Source organism: Athene noctua, chromosome 1, assembly GCF_965140245.1.
Source record: "Athene noctua chromosome 1, bAthNoc1.hap1.1, whole genome shotgun sequence".
In the NCBI taxonomy this organism is placed as follows: Eukaryota; Metazoa; Chordata; class Aves; order Strigiformes; family Strigidae; genus Athene; species Athene noctua.
Window position 1 is genome coordinate 147,472,939 of NC_134037.1, and position 21,035 is coordinate 147,493,973.

Sequence of the window (21,035 nt, forward strand, 5' to 3'; positions counted from 1 at the left end):
ACATCAGGGTATCTCATGGACATGTCTTGACATCTGGGGCTAAAAGTCTGTCTCTCCTGCCCATTGTTCCCTTCTCATGATTAAAGGCCTTCAGCATCCCCAAACTGGGAGCCCAAGAGAACAGTCACAGAGAAGACACTGTAGCTTTATGGTTACAGTATATAACCTGGGATACAGGAGATAAATTCTCAAATTCCTCTTCTGAATAAAGGGTAGTGTCAATCCTTCTTTACATTCAACAGAAAACTTTGTCCTGAGAAGCCCTTCCCCTAAAATGTTGTCCAAATGGATGTATTTTCTCACGCACACAAAAGTTTTAATTGATGAAGGAATTCCTAACCAGGCCTACTAATGAATCCCTGCAGGAGATTCTGCTGGGTTTTCCCAGAAAATATATGCTGTGTGTGAGGCTTTCTTGCAGTAACTGCAGTGTTAGTAATCCTTGGTCAAGGCAGAGCCTGTGCTTGCTCCTTGACCTGTGCCACAGGGATCAAGAGCCTGGGCTCTGCAGGTGGGAAACTCTGGGTAAAATGTCCTCTGTTGGTTTAGGGAGGTTGCAAACATTTCCATCCCTGGAGAAACTCTAACTCAGCTGGCTGAGGTCCTGGACAGCCTTGTCTAACTGACCTATTTAGACAGAGGGTTGGACCTGCAGTGGTCCCTTCTGACCTAAGTAATCCCATGATTCTTATTCAGATTTCCATCTCCTTTGCACATGGATAGACTTGCCCTCATACTGGCTATATTTTCAGGAAGCACCATGCAGCACTGCCACAGTTATGCTGTTGAGCACCCAGTGACACAAATGGCCTTGGTTGTTGATGTATCTGATGTTTCTGTACAGATGCTGCAACAGTTCTTGGACTGACAGACCCAAGACTCTGCTACGTACTGGATGGCTTTCTCTTCATTTACGCAGTCGTCGTGACAGCCCTTTTTGTGAAAGCAAAGGTCAGTCTATCCAAACACTGATGCATTTGGCTTTGGTGGTGTAATGAAGCTGGGCTTAGCTGCAAGGTGGAGGTGGAGAGGAAGCATGCCTCTTAGAATAAGACTTTTTGGTTTGGATTTTTTTTTTTTAAATTTTCTTCCTTTTCTGGTGCCAATCTAAGCAACCTGCAGGAGTTCTTCCTGAGGACTCACGTATGGAGGTGAAGAGCATACATGAGAGTGTTTTGATGCTACAGTTATGGATTCTGTCAAAGATTCTGGGTATTATAGCTGGGAAATGCCTGATCAACAGTGATGTGGTTTCTTCTGCTGCTTTGTCATTGGAAACAGAGGAGGGGATATACAGAAAATTCAAAAAAAATGCCAAGCTTGTGAAGGATATATTAAAAGGTCTCAAGAGGTCAGACATTTTTGCTAGAATGGGTGCGATTATGCAAATGATACAACCCAACAACCACAGGAGAGTCAGGGGGTTGGGACAGACACAAATTACTTGATGTTCAGCATCTAGGGAGACACATGCTGGCTTTGGTGCACTTGCACGGAAGCAGCTAACACGGTGCGACAGAGGCACGTACATTTCCAGACATGCAGGTGCCCTGAGAGCTCTGCTGATCACAGGAGTGGAGCGTTGTGCTTCTCCCTGGACAGGGCACTGCAGTGCAGCGGTGCTTTCAGCCAAGCCTAAGCAGGCCAAAAGGTTTTGTGGCCGCTGCCTACACATCTGTCTCAGCCTCCCTGAGATCACTAGCAGGAGCCCTGACAGGGTGATGTTGTGCTGCTGCTGGTGGGATGGTTTCTCAGGGCTGCAAAGCCAGTGCTGGACCTGGAGGGAGGGATGGATTCTGGAGGAAATGAGCAGAACCTGGTAATGGTGGAGGAGAAATCTTTTCTGTTGCTAGTGTAAATCCTGACAGCAGATGACAGTGCTGCTCTGGGACTGGAAGTCTTTGAGACTGCTCAAGGGATGAGCTGCTGGGACACACAGCGTGGACCTGTCCCTGCCCACAGGAGCTGGGCACCTCGCTCGGTGGCGGGCAGGCATGCTGCAGCTGAGGAGGGCTCAGCAAAGCATCCAAGGAGGAGCGTGAGCCTGGCATCAGGAGCTGCTGTGGCACGCTCGCCGGCCGCTCTGCATCCCCCACCCAGAGCGTGTCTTCAGCGTGCTGCGGCGGGGCAGGAACTGGTGCGGTTTCTCCCACTGGGGCTCCCTGCAGGGGTAGAGCAGGAGCTGGAAATGGCTCCTGGTCAGAGAAAGCAGCTCTCGCCCTCGGGTCGGGGAGCACTTGCTGTCCTGGTGTGCCTTGCTGGCTGCTGGTGCCATGCCCAGCGCTCAGCTGCAGCAGGTAACCTGCTGCATGAGGGAAGGCGGCAGAAGGAAGGGGAAAGCCATGCCTGTGGTTACGCCAAAGCCTCACAGCTGACAGCAGCAGAGGGCTGCAGCTAAAACACCGCCATAAAGCACCAAGAAGCTGGCGGGGCGTTTTCCGAGGAGCCCCTGTCTTATCTCAAACCCTAGGGCTTCTTTATAAGTCTTCCAAACTGTGTCATATCTCTCCCCTCACCTCCTGGCCAAAGGAATTGCATGTGGAGGCTTTTGTAAGGGCACAGTCTTGTCTCTGTTGTGAGCTTTTTATCTGTGGGCCACATGGACAATGCATGTGAACATTTAGGTTTTGCTGCAAGAACCATGGGTTAGATGCTTGGTAAATTACTGACCCCACCAAAGGTTCAGTGGTGATAATGGCACTTTCATGGAGAAACTTGTAATTACTACAAATATGATTTAAAAAAAAGAAAAGTCAAGTTTATCCTATGCCTAAAACCAAACCTATAGAGAAAGTTGTTTTTAATGAAGATTTTTAACATATGATAGTAACTCAAGCAGTACAGAATGTAGTTTGACACTGTTTATTGAAAGGACAAGAACACTGCTCTCTTTGACGCAAACCTGCCCTTTTTTCCTGAAAGTTTGTCTTTCAGGCCAAACTGAGAGAATTAACTGCTCATAAATATTTTAGTGTCTCTCTGCTCATGATATGGTCTCTCTTCCAGCTTAGCCAGGCCTCTGAACCACAGCTGCAACCAGGCCAGGATGATGTGTATAACGTAAGTTAACTACTGTTTTTTTGTTTGTTTTCACATCTGCTACCCAGACAGACCTTTTGGGGCACTTATAAACACTGAATTACCTGTGGATCAGAAAAACTTTGGATGGCCCAGCTCATGAAAGTGCTATGCCCACGTGTGCAGCACAGCACTTGTATGGAGAAAAGGGCAGTGTCTGTTGGCATTTGTCTGGCTGGATATTAGAAAGGTATATGGGCAGTAGGTTCCTGATTTGATCCACCGAGCTGAAGGTACACCAGGAACCCAGAGTGTTTCAGAGGCAGTGCTCAGTGTGCTGCACCATGTAACATGCCTGTGACAGCTGTGTGTGTGTGTGTGCACAGCCACCGGACTGTTACAGATGATGTGCAGAGCCCAGTTCCTCACCTGGCCCTCAGCAGTTGGTTGCTGCTCTCACTGATCACCGTTCCTTGGGCGGCTCACGGGCTCGACCCCACCCCTGTTGCCGATGTTATTTGATGTGGGCTGGAGAAAGGGCACATGCCCAGGAATGCTGTGTTGTCACCTTTGGGTGCCTGTAGCTCTTGTATCATCACGTGTGTGGAGGCTGAGTCCTCACAGCCCGGCTGTCTCCAGCCCGTAGCCTTCCTGTTGCCCTGCAGCGAGACCTGTTGTCATCCTTCCGCTGTGCCCTGAGCACAGCCAGCATCAGATGGCTCTTTGAGCAGTGAAAGAGGACAGAGATAAGATCCTGTCTGTCCTTCCTAGCTAAATTGCTCATTCATGACAGCATTAACCTCTAGCTATTTTTGCTATGTCTAGTTGTATTTTAATGTTCTTTCTCTCACACTTTTGACCAGAATCACATCCTGTGATGAGTTCTGCTGTTTAACTGTGTCATGTATGAACATCAGTTTAAGAAGTGTTGCCTGTCACCTTTCAGGTAGCACTCTGTCAGCTGTGTTATTCTAACCTGAAATCTCTCCTTTACCCTCTTCCAAGGTAACCTATCCCAGCTGTGTTGGGCATAAAATTTCTGCAGCTTTTTGATGTAAATTTAGATGAGCTGCTCTACAAGAAAAAAAATCAAGCTTCTGGATCTTCACCCACTAGGAAAGAAAACACGCAAGTCAGGGTCCCACCCCCTCATGCTCTCATTTTCAGCTTATTTCTACTTAAGAAAGGTTCTTGATGCAATGGCTTGCAGTTTTGTGCTGCACAGACCACTCTGTCATTTCCGTGACTTATTCATAGACATCTTTGTTGCATTAAGGGGTAAAGATAATGTCTAGCTCAGTTACAGTACTCATGAAGGTGGACACCAAGCTGGGTTCCGTTTCTTTCCGTGCGTTGTCAAGATCTATTTTCTTATGATCCTAATGTCCATCACTGCTTCTTGCTTTCTTGTTTCAGAAATTGTCACGTGGACAGAGAGATGAATATGATGTTCTGGGGGCAAAGCGAGGTGGAGACCCTGAGCTGGGCGGGAGACACCAGGTAACTTCTTTCCACACATGAAACTTTTTTCTTTTAAACTGGTTCCTTCCTTCTCATGTCTAACCGCTGTTTAGACATGCAGGCAGTCATCGCGTGTTTGCTACGCACAAGTGCTTTCCTGGAGAGGGAACGACAAAATCTGTGTAGTAATTCAGGCGGCTGGTAGCGTGGCGGGGATGAGAGTGTAAATCTTCCCCCCTCCCCTTTGATCTTTGCCCCTCGCAGCCCCTCCGTCACTTTGCTGAGAGCTTGCAGCCACCCAGATAGGAAGTGACACCCAGCCTCGGGGCGGATGTGGAGCGGCCAAGGCAGGAGTGGGTGTTTCATGAGAGCTCGGTGCACATGATGCCGCCAAACAAGTGCCAACAAAGTAAAGCAGCAGCCAAAACAACTGTTTCTGCTGCAGAGCCGAACAGTTTCAAAGGAAAAGGGAGGGGAAATCTTCTGCATCAGCATGTAGGGCTTGCCTGCAGGTGACAGCTGTAGGGATTAAACAGAGAAGAGCTAAGTTTTATCAATTATTAAAATTAAATTAATTTTCCAGAGAACAGGTTGTCTTAACAGAGCCTTGTGGGTGGAGGCAAGATGGGCTGTAATGGTCACAGCCTGTCCATAGGGCTGTAACTGTGCCAGAGCAAATGCCCAGGCACATATAAGGTGGTGGGGGAGGCTGGGAGTGCAACACGTGGGCAACTTTCTTCTTTTGTTTTACAGCAGAGAAGAAAGAACCCTCATGACACCGTCTACACTGTGAGTAGAGAGAGCTGGAGGGAGAAGAAAGCTGCTTTCAAAGACCTGACTTCCTTTCTACCCCTCCATTTTTGCTGGAAAATTTCTGCTCCCTTCTCTATGATGGGAGAAAAACATTGACTGCCTGGGCAGATGGGAAAAATATTTTGGATTGAGATACCTGCTGATCCCTTTATGTTAACTGTTAGTGACTAACCAATCTGCCTGCATCCCATGTGACTGATGCTGCAGTTTTCATGTGCTTGCTCTCGAGCCTCTCTGACTGCTCCCTGACAAAGGCCAAATGCCAGCGCATCTAAGAGTGGCTGCTTAGGAACCTCTTGATTTAATTGATTAACCCTGGCTCAACACGGTGGCCTGTGCTCCAAAGGACACATACGTGAATGCTAACGCTCTTTCTGGGTGTTCGGTGCTTGCTGAGAAATGAGCTCGTTTCCAGGACTGGCTGTCAGCGTTATTGAATCAGATGCTCTAGTCATTTGGGAACTGCTTCCCTGGATGCAGGAAGGAAGAGGTCCTCTTAACCTTCACCCTGCAGTGTTACGATTTCCCTTTTCTCTGGGCCTGAGCTGCACATTCGGGTTTATCTCCTGAACAAATGCTGCTTTATAAGCTTTTCTTCAGAGAGCTTTGATTGCAGTCCCTGGTGCCAGTCTAGATAAATGACTTGGTTGATGGCAGAGCTGTATTAATATAAATGTTTGGAGACGGGGTGATATTGATATGCTAAGCAGATTTGATCATGTATAGATCAAGTTAAACACAGGCTGGTCAAGTCCCACCACTGTCCCTTCTTCTTGGGACTGTACTGAAGTTTTGAAGGCAAGGCAGCCCCAGAAGCACGGGCTGGAGCGCAGTCACCCAGGGGCTGGCTTGGCTTTTCTAGCAAGATGCTGACTCATTCCCCCTCTCTGCTTGCAGTCACTGCAGAAGGACAAGATGGGTGAGGCATACAGTGAAATCGGCGTGAAAGGAGAGGTGAGTCCTACTTTCCTTCCTGGGGAAAGCCTGGGATAAAACATCCATTGTGGCCACGCCCTTGCAGAGCTGTAGCCCCAGCTGCACGTAGCTGCCTTGCACAGTTTGGTCCCTGTGTTGCACAGCACCTACAGGCACAGCTGAGAGCAGTGACCTACTTCCTGTAGTAACCGGTGTGTTTGGTGCAGCGGTAAATCCGATGTGTAGCTACAGCGTTCTAGTAGTCCTAGAACAAGGTGGAAGTTGGGCAGTGGGCTTTGGCCCACCGGTGTAAGAACACAGCCCCTACCCCAGCAGTGCCCCTGGGTGGATTGAGTAATGTTACGGGAAAACATTTCAACTTTTGGACAGAAAAATTCTGACAGCTGCCCCAGCTGAGGAGGCAGAGATGGGTGAGGAATAGTTGAAGGAAACATCTGGTTTCAAGCACTGCAACATCTGTAGCCCAGCAACTCCCATTAGTTGGGCACGTTCCTCCAGAGCCATTCCGAGCTGGAGGGTCACAGTTTCCCCCCTACGGGCTGCCAAGGCTGGCCTGCTTTATAGGCACAGGTGAGCATTTGCAAGCTCCTCCCTGTGCCTGTCTTCAGTCTCCTCCTTCCTCCACATCCACTCTGACATTTAAGAAGGAAGACTTCAGTTATATCTCAAGCTAGCAGCAAACGAAGTTTTAGCTTTGTGCACAAACTGCTGGGGGAGGGAAGCTTGTGTTGAGAACAAACCATCTGGGGACACTGTTTAAGGCAAAATGAAAAATTGCTGTGACCTACACAAATTCTATTTTATGTCAAAGTGTCTTATATATAACCTTTCACTTCCCTCTGAAATGTGAAAAAAAGGGCATTGCAAAACAAAGTTTAGTGTTGAGAAATGCTGAAGCAACACTGACATTTAATCCCCTCCCCTTTTTTATTCTAATGCCCCTCTGCCACAGTCAAACTCAGATTATGATCTGTGGGCTTAGAAAGTCACGCCTTCTTTCTGTGAATGCTTCTATTACTGGAGGGGGGGGAACACCAAAACCCTTGTCTCATTCTAGATACATGATCATTTAAAGGGCTGCTGCAGTTTTAATTGTGGCAGGCATTACTCCTTGCCCCCGTTTGTGTTGGTCAGGGCCCTGCTGCAGGGGGGCCGTTATGTTATACTCCATCCAGGGGGCTGTGAGCTCTGTGTCCCTGGTTCTCACCTGGAAATCGCACTCTCGTGTGTGACTTGGCTGCCCTGGGAATGCAGCAGCGAGCGGCTTCAAGGGGAAGGCTTTTCTTTGTACCTGGCTGGTCCGAGTGACCTTGTTTATGTGCTCTACTTGCACCACAACAGCCCCAGTACCTATTTTGATGAATTCTGTGTGACTTTGTCCTCAGCCAGCCTTATCTGCAGTTCCTCTGAATGTTTAGAGCGTTTACAGAATCTGTGCTGCAGAATATACTTACTTATCCATGGCTCCTACTTATCCTCCAATAGCAGACAGAGGCCCTCGGACACCAGCTGACATGCAGCAACTCAAAAATACAGCCCTGGTTCTTCAGGTGTGGCTTCAGCTCATAAACCAATCGGTGTCTATAGGAACGCTGCCAAATCTCTGTATGTACAGCAAATCAAAGAAATAGCAGCATTATAACAGTATGACAGGAAAATATGTCAGCAAGCTATGATAATTTCCTTTTATTTCCAGTCTTCCCTCTCTTCTCCTTCGCAGCCCTTGAAGCATGTCTGTGCTGCTCCAGATGTTAGGAGGAGCTGTCCCTCTGGTGCCAAGGGTGTCCAGGCTGAGCACAGCTGCTGCCCCTCAGTACAGGATGGGGGAAGTCGGGGCTTTCTTTCCTTTTGTGTCATCAGGAAAGCACTCATTGATTGATGCTTCTTTTTCTTCCCCAAAGCAGCAGAGGCGGAGAGGCAAAGGGAATGAAGGTGTCTACCAGGTAGGCAACACATCCAGCAGCTGCTCCCCTCATCTGTCTTCACAGCTAAGTTGTAGCCTGCAGTTACGTATCCAAGTGCGTTGTTAGCGACGCGTGATGAGGCAGAGCTTTCCAAGCACCTTTCTGAGGGGAGTTACCCCACGGCTGGCACGTTGATAGTGGCTGCAAGTTCTAAATACAACTGGCAGGGACACTTGTTTAGCTGCTCTGGTAGGAACAGTTTCCCCAGTCCTACATCTTGGAGAACCACCTTTGGCTGTAGCAGACACATACAGTTCTGTCTCCAAATTGTTCACTGATGAAATGGAATCCCTGAGGGTGCCGAACTGCTGTTGTAACTCCAAGCAGTAGTGGTTCGGCCCCTCTCACTACAGCGTACAGAGCACAAACTGGTCAGCACCTCCCGTCCCGTGGTGCACTGGGAGGGTTTCAGTGTTGCACACACATACGGGAGGGTAAGGCCTTATTTGGGCCGCAACGCGTAACTCTTTCAAAATGCATTTTACTTTCTGTAGAAGCCCGTACATTGCCACTGACATCTCAAAATGACAAAAATAAAATATACATTAAAAAACTTTTCTGATGCAGCACATGCCAGGGAGTTTTCCTGTAACGCGGCATATTTGTAGCTCACGGCACCTTTCTGCAAAACCTGCTCTACTGAGATGATAGTGCTTATCATCATCTACCTGTGACTATCTCATCAATGTACTCTATATGCCAATAATATTCATAGCAGAGGAGTGAAGAGGAGCTACAAGTTCTACAAGCAGGCACCAGGTGTCTTACTAACTCCTCACTCATGGGAGCCCCAGTTACCTCTGCCCTGGCAGTCTCCTTCCTGGGGTTCACAGCTACCTGAAGCCTCGCTGCCAACTTACCCGGAGTTGCATCTGACTGACTGCTCTTCCAAATTAAAGAGCAGCCCAGAGAAAAAAAAAAGTTCATGATTTGATGTCTATTCCTTCTGTTAGCAGGCAAAGCTCACTCTAGCATCAGTTAGCTCTTAATAGTCAATACTATGCAAATAAAATGGACCAGTGAGGATGAGTTGCTGTAGTCATACGTTCATAACGGTTATTCAGGATGCACCTTGCCTATTGACACCACAGGCATAAGAATCACTCGAGTAAAACCTCTGTAGGAAAAAAAAATTTATAATTATAGTACAGAGCCCCTTCCACCCTCTTTCTTTCCAGTCAGCAAGGGAGAATGAAGCACTTGCACCTCACCTGTTCTTCTCCTTTCTAGGGACTCAGTACAGCGACCAAGGACACTTACGATGCTCTCCAAATGCAGCCCTTGCCACCCCGCTAAGCAGGAGTCAGTGAGGGGGTGGGCAAGAGTGAGAGATGCCCACCTGTGCTGGGGAGGAGAGGAAGGAAAGCCTTGGTCATCCAAAACAAGCACTGTGTGTTTTCTCAGGGCAGCGATCTACTTTGGTCGGTGCACAGAGGCCGTATGTCTGGGCTCAGCTGGTCCCTTCTCCCTTCCCTCCTGAATCATGTAACTGCAAGCTTTAGCTATTAAAATGTACATATCTGTAAATTTGTTTCCAATCATAGTGGTTATTAGGCTGATTTTTTTAAGATTTGTGTTGTGGGACAAGACCACACCTACTAACACAGCTGTTTCTGTAGCTCTTACTTGCCTTCCAGGGGTGTCAAGATACGCAATTATGGTTTCACTGCATTTAAAGAACTTGTAAAGATAGGGCTGTACTTCTTTCCTGTAGTATTTATCTTAAGACTGTTGACATAGGCCAGATGATAAACTTTTTGCTTTAAATTTACCTTTTCAGTAAAGGTAACAACTTTTTTCTTTGATTGTAAAAAGTGATGTGATGTTACTGTAGTGAAGGACAGAGGCTGAATGCCAGCTTTTCAATATGAAGACAATGAGCACTAAGCTCCAAAAAAAGATCAAGCAATGGCCTTGCCCCTCATCCAGCACCTGGAGCTAAAGAAGAGCCAGGTGACTTGCGTAAGAGACTTCTCAGAAGGCAGAAGATGCCCCCATAACAACGAAAACGAGGAGAATGAACTCTGATAAAGACAGTAATACTGGAAAAGCCAGGAAAACTCACCCTGGAGAATCCCATCTGGCTAAAGGGTTTGGCTGAAACGTCTACCCCCTCACATTAGCAATAGCTACACCTCTCGCTGCAGAACAGGCTCCCCTTGTCAGAGCCGGTATGGCAATTCTCATGGCAGAAACAGACCTAAACTATCACTTCCTGGGCAGCAGAATCTGTACAAAAGCCAATGTAAATGCAGTTTCCAAAGCAGTCTATCATCAGGTTACCTTTAAAAGATGATGCAGGTATCATTCCAAAGAGATAGTAGTTCAATAATGTAATGCATTTTTGATTAATTAATAAAGTTAGTGTCAAAGATGTGTGTGTGTGTGTGTGTGTGTAGCAAACAGCTGTGGGAACTGGACAAATTCACTCCCAGCAGCATCATCTCCCAGACAAGCCAGGGAGGGCGGTATTCCCACAGGAGCTTCTAAACACACCCTGGGAGATGGGATCGGGTGTTGGAAAAATGCTGTGAGCCCAGGTACAAAAGGGAGACTCACCTCCTGCCGCATCCTCGATTTTCCCAGTAACTTAGAAGACTTTGGAATGAAGCCTGTAAGCAACTCAGCACAGACAAAAACAGCCCAGCACAGCCAAGGGTATTGCAACTCGGGTCAGGAGCTGACCAGTCCCTTCCACCAGTCCTGACAGAGGGATCAGAGCTAAAGCAAGAATGTGGGAATGAGCTGCCGGTGCCACACTGCCCAGGTGAGGTTCTTTTCAAGTGACTGGGTTAGCAGCAGAAAAACTTGCTCAAATTGCTGCTACGTAAATTGCAAGGCTGTGCCTCATTTCTTCAGCAGTAAAACTGTATCTGCAGTAGGTGCTTGTAGCTTCTGATGAGTATTTCAAAGACACTAAATTCATGCCAAAAAAAAAAAAAAAAGTAAAAACTGACAGACATGCCATGCATGGCACCGAATGTTTCTTGCAGTGAATTTCCTAGCTCCCTTACTGTTCTTCTGCAATGACAAGAAAAATCTGAGGGAATTGGGTGATGCCTCCAACAGGTGAGCTGAAAACTGCAGTAAAGTGGCTACTACAAAGCAGTCTTGTTCTTAGTCCAAGAACAGAGTACTCAGAATAGCTTTCTCAAATTATAACCATATTTGCAAGCTATAGAAGTCAAAAGTTTCAGCGGTCATAAAGTACCAACCACTAAACACGGGAAGAAATGGAGAAAAAATCCCACAACACCTTTATGCTCTTTATATAGAAATGGATCATTTCAAAAAGCATCCAACGCTTGTTGCGGGGACACTCACCGTAGGTGTGAGCCGAGTCTTCCCTTTGCCTTCAGCAGGCAACTGAAGCTGTTCTCTTCTTTTAGGAGAGGAGTTGATAATACAGAAGTAGAACAAAAGCTTCAGAGTGCAAAAAAACCTGGGCTCTCCTCCATTCTGACAAAGTGCATGAAAGACCAAATCTTGTGGCCCAGTTTGATGCGTCAGGGGAATTAGCCTTCCCCCGACACTGAAAAAACTACAAACAAGCGCATACATGTTAAAACACTTGGAAAATGGTTTAATGATGTTTACAACAGAAATGAACTGTACAATTACAGTAAGTTTAATATATATAAAAAATTACAGCAGACAAATGCATCTACACAAAATCTACCTTTTCATTCTGATTTACTGTAATCTACACAATCTCTCAATGCCCACAGCTATCTGTAGGCAACCACTGGGAAAATAATAATAATAATAATAATAATTATAATTATAATAATAATAATAAAGGACATCTTTAAAGAGACAGCATTTCGCCTTCCTCCTCACCCCTAGTGTGATCAGCAAGGTTTTGAAATGTGTGGGACTCTCACATTTCAGTCTCAAGAGAAGCTTGGGTTGCGTTTGGGTACGGGTACTCCCCTATGGCCCTCGATTTCAAGTGTTCTGCTGACCTGAAGCGCATAAATGCAGTATATGAGGAAGGGCAAGAGAAAAAAACCTCCCAGCCAGTGTAAGCAGGCAGTTGCACAGAGTAGTGAAACCATCAAGACCAAAAATTTGTCTTAGAAATGAAGCAAAAAGGGACTGCCCAGACGCTACAGACGACATTCACAAATCCTATTCTCTTTGAAAACTATTGCCGGATTTAGAAGAAAGGGCTTGTTTTTCAACTCCTGATTCTTCATACAAAGGGTTAGTTTTCAAACTAGCATGTTAAGTTTTGGGGTTTTTTTAACAAAATTTAAGCTACTTCCTCTTTGGCCCATCCCTTAAAAACAGTGAAAACCCCCTTAAGCTGAGAAAGAACCTCAGGTCAATAGGGAAAAAAAAAGAACATGCTGTCTCTTTAAAAAGAAAGAAAGAATCCCAGTTGGGAGTGGCCGTCAGTGAAAATGCAATCCAAATTGGCGGTCTGGTGGAAATTCCTCATGGAGTATTATGTACAGTTTAAAAACCCTTAGTTGTTTTTTCTTTTTATGAACACCTAGGCAGTGAAAACTGTTATGTTAATACATACATAGACACACCCAAAACATACAAAAATACTATTATTTCAAACTACTAAGAATAGGACAAGTTCAGTTATCTCCATGCTATGACTTTAAGAGCATTACACTGAAACAAACAAGAATTTAAACGACAATTTTTTAATATCCCAGAAATATACCAAAATATACATCTAAGCTTTGGAATTACTGAGGTTAGACTAATGCAAGTGCTGGGTAATCGTACTTAATACACAAGTCTAAGGTTCTGCAGGAAAGAAATTATCTTTGGTATCTGCATCAGGCTAATAATATTAACATTTGGATTTTGCTTTGGGATAGAGCTTGTATGACCCTAGAACCAAACACCCCCCAATCAACTGAGATTAAAAAGATCCATGTAAAAAGTTCCTCCATTTGCAATCCCCCCCCCAAAAGTTAAAAAGTCACAGGCATCTACCTAGCATAAAAGGTTGAGAAATACAATGCATAGTTGCACAGTGGTGCTGCAAAAATAAAAGAAATCTAGGAAAAAAGGAACTAGAGGAGAAATGAAAAGCTGCTTCTTCTTCTTTCAGGGATTCCTCACAACAGGACAGCCTCTTCCAAGCAGTGACAGGGGGAGGGGGGAAGCTCAGAAGTGCACCTCAGCGTGTATTAATCAACATCACCCAGCCCCCAGAGGGTTAAAGCACCCAGCAGAGCAGCCAATCCTGCACCCAAGTCTTCAGCTCCTCAACCCACCTGCGAAGCCCCTGGCCATCTGCTCCCAGGGCCTGCGCCACAGATTTCACCCCTGGGGCAGCCAATTTCTGCCTGGGGGGTTTTGGAGGCCAAGCCCCGGGGCAGCACCCCCTCACCTGGGGCAGCCCCCAGGTTGGCCCCCCCAGGCTGGCAGCTGGCGGAGACCCTCGCCCCGGCCAGGCCGGCCTCACAGATGAGCTTGGTGCTGAAGACGCCCTTTGTCTTTGGTTTGTTTGTTTGTTTTGAGTTTATACAATCATTAGGAAATCTTTGGTTTTGGCTGGAAATTTTAAAAGAACAAAACAAAACAAAGAAACCGCCCCCTCCCGACTTATAGCAGCCACCGTGACCTGACAAAGCTTCTTTCCCATGGGGGTAGGGGAACTACATTCAAATAAAGATGGACCGGGTTAAGGATGCAGCTTCTGGCCAGGTTGGGGAGCAGGGAAGGGATACAGGATTGTCAAATAATAAAGAAGAAAATTAAATATTTGGAGACATCTTTTTTTTTTTTTTAATCTTTTTTTTTTTTTTTTTTTTTTGGTCACGTTAAAAAGTGAGTAGCGTGTACGCAGCACTGGGCTGAGCGTGCCTCCGGGCCCTGGAGTTCAGCGCAGCCCCGGGGCACCTGCCCTGGTGTGGGGAAAGGCAGCGCGGGCGGCCCTTGTCCGCGGAGAGTGGAAGGGGAGGGGGTGGATATTCACAGACTAATCAAGAGGACCCCTTGTAACCAAAGGAAATAAGATAAGATTGCAATTTGCCCTCACTTTGCAGTAGCTTTTAAGCAGCGACATTCAGAGGCGTTAGGGGGTCACTCCCCAGGTTGCAGGTCACGGGGTGCTATAGGCCAGAGTTCAGTGTTAATCAAAGGAGGGAGGGCAGACTTGGCAACTCTGTAGGGTTTGGAGAAAGTTAAAGCAAGTTACTCAGTTACGAGTTAGAAATGAGGTATACGACAGCTCCTGTACCTGTGGCGGATAAACACCCCACACCTACTCACACCTAGCCTTAGATACTACCACAGAGGAAGGAAATGGAACAACAGCACTGGCAGGGACAAAGAAGCTACAACCCGGGTCCTTCCCACAGAGCGCTGGCACGCGAGGCACCCCACGGGGACCAGCGCGGCTCCACACCTCTTCAAACCACCCGCGGGCGGCTCGCCAGCGATCCTTTCCCTTCCCTGTTTCACAGGGAGGCCCAGTCCAGCTCCCCGGGAACTTGCGGGGAGCGGCGCCAGTCTCCACGTCTTTTGCATCACGTTTTCCCCTCGGACTCGCTCGGGTGCAGGGAGCACCTGGGTCACAGAGGCCAACACATGGAGAGTGAACGGGGGAAGAACTAAAGGTTTTGTCTCAACTGCCTTGTTCTCAGGACACTGTCACGGGTGCTCTTGTTCCGAAACTGTTTCTCAAGGGGGTTGTGCGATCTCCACGATTCGCCCCTTGGCATGCCATTTCCAATGTCTTGGGATTCCTTCTGTTTAAGAATTTCGGATTTCTATAGCACCGCAACATGCCAGCTTTGTCCGCACACAACGTTGTCACATTCAGGGAATAGGGCTTAAGTAGCTGCTAATACAAAATTCAGCAAAGGCAGTATGAATCCTGAAGTGGGGCCTACAACAGATAAGAGAATTTTGGGAGGAAAGGGGAAGCTAACGTGATAAATTAAGTATCTTACGGTTTTATGTAAAGCTCTGCCAGAGAATATTCACCAGCAGACCGACACAGTTTTAAGACAGATCAGCGTTTTGGTCTGAGCTACTTGACAATGTCCTGTTTGGTAGAGAGATGAAATAAGGCAGAGGGGGTATGTTCCAGTTCTGGGGCTGAGCCTCAGCAGCACTAAGGAACGCCAAAGGGTATCGTCTTCCCTCGCCTCCCACAAGCTGTTTCATTTCCTTCCTCAGATTTGTTTTCCTTAAAGCACACCTTGTTTTCCACTTCTTTTGTTCCAAGTGCTCTTTTCTTTGAGAAGTCATTTCTTCAATATCCCTATTACCTATCTATAAATCTAACTAGCTCTTTGAAAAGTCACACAATATTAATACCACTTTTACATAATGTCAGAACAACAATTCTATTAGTAAAGCTTTCAGTGAAGTTCTGCAACCCGATTGGTGTCCGGAGGAAGAGTAGCTGGACAACCCACCTCTCCCCCTTCCTTCCTCCCTCCCTCCCTCCCTTTCTTCACAAGAGCTCACCAAGTTCACCGATAAAACAACTCAGCCCAATAGCACGATACATGAACATGTACAAGGCTACTTTGGGGAGCAAAGAAAGGAGTCTTCAAGGTCCCTCCCTTAAGAGAAAGACCACACGCAAATGCTGTTGAACGGACTCTGACCTTGGACTACACTGCTTCCACATTCGAAGGAAAGAAACAGTTTTCCCTGACTGTATCCCAACATCAGCCTAAGACCTGCAGCACTGGGCAAGCCCCACACGCCGTTTGCCTTCACAGAGCCAAAGCGACCCTACGCAGAAAAGGCGGAAGCACCCACAAGAGACGAGGTCCTTACGGAAAGGGACACTGATCCAAAGCTCAACAACCCACCCCCCCCCCCCAGCTTTTCCTCTTACCCGCTCTGAGAACAGCAGAGCTGACAACATATCAGTGCCTTTGGTTCCCTACGAGGCCACTGGGCGTTCTCCCACCCCAGTGGAGTCGAGCTCCTTTAGAAACCCACGTCTCCCGATCACCACACACAGCCAGGCGCACACACGCACTCGCACACAGCCCCACACGCCCCCCTCCCCTCTTCCCCCGCGCCATCAGCCTCGAAGGGAGATGAGGAGGGCGCCTTGGGGTCCAGATGGAGGGGGCTGCAGCCCCCTCCCAAGGCAGTAACCACTCGCTCTTCTCTGCTCCCACCGCAACACCAAGACATATGCCAGGAGAACGACCCACTCCCTCGCCAACAGCCCCTCAAAGCTCCTCTCCCATGACTGTCTCACAGTATTTCAACCCTTTCAGGCATACCAGCCAGGTGTTAGGAGTAGGTTAGCTTTCACTTCTCAGTTTGGTTTTTTCTTTCATAGTTTTTGGTCTAGACAGGATTAGCATTGCTATTAGAAAAGGAAGTGTTTAAAAAGTTTTCCACCTATTATCAAGCACTACAAGCCCTACATTCAGTAACAAGACAAGGGGGATAAAAGGAACCTGTTTCACTTTTGCTCTCCCAGATAGATTAAGATGCGACAACCATTCTTCTCCCTCCCCGAAGTTAAACCGCAACGGACCCAGTTCAGCTCTGGAGCAACTCAACTAACTGAAACGGATTTACACCACCTAGGCTGATTTTAACCCAGTACAGCCATCTTCTTTCCCCCGAGCCTCCTGGATACGCGTTGCCTCATCTTTAGATCCCAGCAAAGGGCAAGGAAAGGCCAAGAGGGAGGGAAGTGTGCGCACACTTGAAAGGACCCTGAACAGCAACCCAATCAGTAACCTGCATGCCACCACGTGCTGTGCTGCAGATTAGACCACAGATAAACCAACCAAACAACAATCCCAAACCCAGGAGCGACAAAATGTTTCCTTTGGCAAGACAGATACAAGGAAAAAAATTCATGAGCAAACATTTTCCTTCTAACACAGTCAACCCCCTTCTCTGCCCCCAACATCCACCCACCCCCACCCGACCCTATAAAGTTGTAACCTATAAACAGGATCTCAAATACATACAGCATAATCATGTTTATCAATCATAATAAACATCAGTTCAACTAAACTCTACAGCTAGAATTATCTCCACTATTTATAAAGTTTGCTTCTCTCTTCTGATTTTTTCAGTTTAAAACCAGTTCTGCGACAATGCTAAGCTATGCTGAGGTATTTTATGAAGGTGCCAGAAGCCAGCTGCTACCCACAAGTATTGTTCTCAGAGCTGTATGGTGCTACCTTTCGCCAACGGAAGACGGGGGAAGGAACAAGGGGGGAGAGGGAAAGAGGGAGGGAAGGGGCCCAGATTATTCCAGTTACGGACGGTTCTTAGCAGGGTATCACAGAATACGTTCTACATACTGACCGTATTGTCTACTCAGCTAGAAGGTGTCTTTTCTCTTCTCCCGCAGGTTAAACTATTCGTAATTCCAGTGCAATCTTCCTAACACCCTGCTAACAGCATCCCATGGGGCTAAAAGCTCAGAGCATGTACCCATTAAGAGTGTCCTGGGAGAAGTGGCAGCAGATTCAGTGAAGACAGATGAGCTGAAAAAAAAAAAATCAAGTTCTTTTTCACGTGTTATTCTGTGTGTTTGTCTGTGAAGCTATGCAAGTAGAGGAATCGCTTCTTTTCATCCTTCCAAAAGCACTGAAAATACTTGCGCTGACATACAGGAAACCTGGTACCATTCAGATCATGAAGCCAAAGATCTGAACATTTTAAGAAATTGCAAACTGTGAGTCAATAACTTTACGACAAAGCCTCCTCTGTCAAAAATCTCTGATGTATTTTAGGGGTCTTCCCATTAGAAAGAAGAGAAAGACTCATGAGCAGCAACAGGAGCAAGATTTAATGACTGACAAGGGTAGAACCTCTGAAAAGTATATATCTTGAATTCTGTATTGCTATAGTATTTTGGAAAGGCAAGGAGAAATAAGAGGTATTGGTTGCAAAAATATAAAGGAATTTGAGTTGGCTGTGTAAGGACTGACAACCATAAACCCAGTGGAGGGCAGCAGGCTAGCTTACTCCTTTGGTAACACTCCACTCTAGGCCACAGTCAGGTGTACATCCAACAGGTATAAGTAGGCCCTGTGGATAAACATCATTTAACCATTTCAGGCAGAACAGGAATAGGGAATAGTTGCTCTTAATAAAGAGGCAACAAACAAACCTACATTTTAAACTTCTGGTTTAAAACTAAGCCTCATTGAAAGTTTGGACCAGGTGCATTATTCCATCCGTCCCAAAACACTCTTAATGACCATGAGAAATTACTTGTGTCTCTGAAATGATTTTGTAAAATAAATTTTTATTTAAGAAAATATTGATATTTAAGGTGAGTTAGATGATGTTTTGGTTTAGTATTTTGTGGTATGGTTCCAGCTGCAACAGGTGTTCTGCTCCATTTGTAACAAAGAAAGAGGGAATTCTGCTTTAAAGAATGCTGCTCTACAAGGCCATGCACAGAGTTGAGGAATTAACACTGTTGTCTCCTTCAGTAACTCAACTGCAGAAAGGTGTGCTGAACCAAAGCACACTGCAAGGCTTACAGAGGTGACATTTAAACATTAGAACGAACCAATATATTAGGTTATAGTTCCAAAAGGAGTAAAAAAAAATAAATAAATAAAATGTTCTGTTACTCACACAATCGTTGGCATGGATGCACACAGAGAATTTTCTCAAACATGCTTTGGTATCAGCCATTCCCTTACTGCCCCCTGAGCAAAACTGGTTATTCTTATGCTTTTTTTTTTTTTTTTAATACATTAATTATCCTAAAAAATTTTTGCAAGACAGCAAAAGATCAGAAGTATAAAATTTTTGTCTACAGTTAATGCTCACTGTAAAGTATGAAAAATAAAAAGAAAGGGGGTGAAAGTAGAGGCAGTGGATTGCTCTTGCTCAAATGAAAAGCTATCATACTATGACAGAATATTTGTTCCCATGTGTTAAGATCAGCAGATCACGTCTTCACCCAGTGTTGGCATCCCCCTGATTAACCTAAAAGGTGCAAAAATCACAAGCTGTAACTTCAAATACATCAGGAGCTATACTGTCTCCACTGAAAAGTCTCTTTGTCAGCCTGTTCCTTGAAAGACAGAATTCAAACTTGAAGCTTCTGATGTCCTAAAAGGTCTATAATTTGAGCCATCAGAATAAGTGTCTTCCTCTTAATACTCTGGCATTTTATTTTTCTCATACAAGATAACCTCACTAGCACTCAAATAAAATCACTGAGCAACAGCAGCAGCACATTGCTACATGAAGATCCAACTAACTTTCAAGTATGCTCCCCTTGCTGGTTCAGCCGAGCGCAGCTTTCCCTTTCATGGTAAAGTGACTTTTTGAATCCAATTTAACTTGTGTCTCAACAAGTATTTGCTGAAGCAGAGGATCTTAAGAAGTATCGGAACAATGATGTGTCATCACAAGTTACTCAAAGAAAAACAAAAAACTGAACTGAAGTGACACTAACACATGAGCTGGAAAAAATTTTGTTCTCTTAAAAACCAGGTACTTGTGCATGCAACAAGCATGGTATCTCCCCAACAATGTGTTGAATGCACACACACATACACCATCTCAGAGTGACATGATAAAAACGTACTTAAGACTAACACACTGCACAGTAACTCAGAAGCAAATAAATCCTCTTAAAGAGACTTAAATAGACAGACGTGACTCTTGCAAGCAGCTGTATCCGTGTGTACTTTCTATGAGCTGTTCATGAATCATTCTATGGTGACTACAGAGAGTGTGTTCTGAGGAGATCAAGTGTGCTAAAGCCAAACTGGAATACATTTTCTTAACATCAGAACACATTTCAGCACCAGCCTACAACAACTCATCCTGAAGCCATTTCCTAAATTGTTCTTGACCTTCAGGGCACATCTGTATTTGTGTCTCTCTGAATCTCTTGCTTTTTGAGCTAACTGTCCTTGGCTATAATGAGAGAGTTTTTCACCTATTTTCCTGCATATATACTTTGGCATGCTTGCAACTATGAAAAGCAACCTGCACATCTTTAAATACGAAGACATGGAGCTCTGAAAAAGATGCTATTATCCTTTTCTAACACGCTATGAAATTCCTTCTGATGGTATTTACTAGGTCTGTATACAATTGTTATTGTCTCTTTTCAGATGCATCAATTTCTGCTGTCAGCATGATTACAATTTTAAAAAGAAACTTCTGCTAAACTCTAGTACATGATCTCATATTCCTTCCACGCTCTGAAGGAGCGTATGCACTCGAACTAGGCAGACGTACACCCACTGCCAATCTGATTTCCTTCTTTCACCTAAACACTGGAGGTAGCCAGAATCCATGAGACAAAACACTGCCGGGGATGAAAAGCAGGCTCCAGGAGTGACAGTCAGTCATTGGGGTGTTTTAGGACAATGAATCAGAGCACACTGGTGGTGGACTCCATGGGATATGTGCTGTTTGTGTATTATGTCACCTTCCACAAGCAAAACCAAGCCCTTTCTGGATATGTGGCAACTCTGAGTTTCCAGTTTCTCTCAGAAAAAGACTTGCTAAGAAATTCCCTGGAATCTGGGCCCCAAAGAGGGTGATACGGTAAAGAGGAGGAAGGTAAGGGGGTATAAGGTGCTCACACCAAAGCCATGTGACCAATGCAAAGGTAGTCAGGAAAAAAAGCAGATTTTTATAATAAATAAACCATCCAAGCTGCATTAGTGTTCCAGATATGTACTCAATAAGACCCTCTCCCAACCACAAACCAGCAAGAATGGGACATGAAAACTCATTCAGACAGCTAATGGCACAGTCTCTTTGAACTGTGGATAGAGGATTTTCCGGTGATTTAAGGCCCACCTTTCTTTGTGTTTCCTAGATATATGCAAGGATCATGCCCCCCCACCCCACCACAAAACCCTTCGGGAGTAGAGGATACATTGG

General features: G+C 45.8%; 1 protein-coding gene across 1 annotated transcript; it reads left to right on the forward strand.

Annotated features, from left to right (window-relative positions):
- Positions 1-840: 840 nt before the first annotated feature.
- CD247 (CD247 molecule) lies at positions 841-10,429 on the forward strand (the record flags this gene model as incomplete). Its single annotated transcript, XM_074900593.1, has 7 exons — positions 841-951; positions 3,007-3,060; positions 4,435-4,518; positions 5,233-5,268; positions 6,190-6,246; positions 8,130-8,171; positions 9,423-10,429. Coding segments are annotated over 7 exons (450 nt in total), but the record flags the coding sequence as incomplete, so codon positions are not given.
- Positions 10,430-21,035: the final 10,606 nt, after the last annotated feature.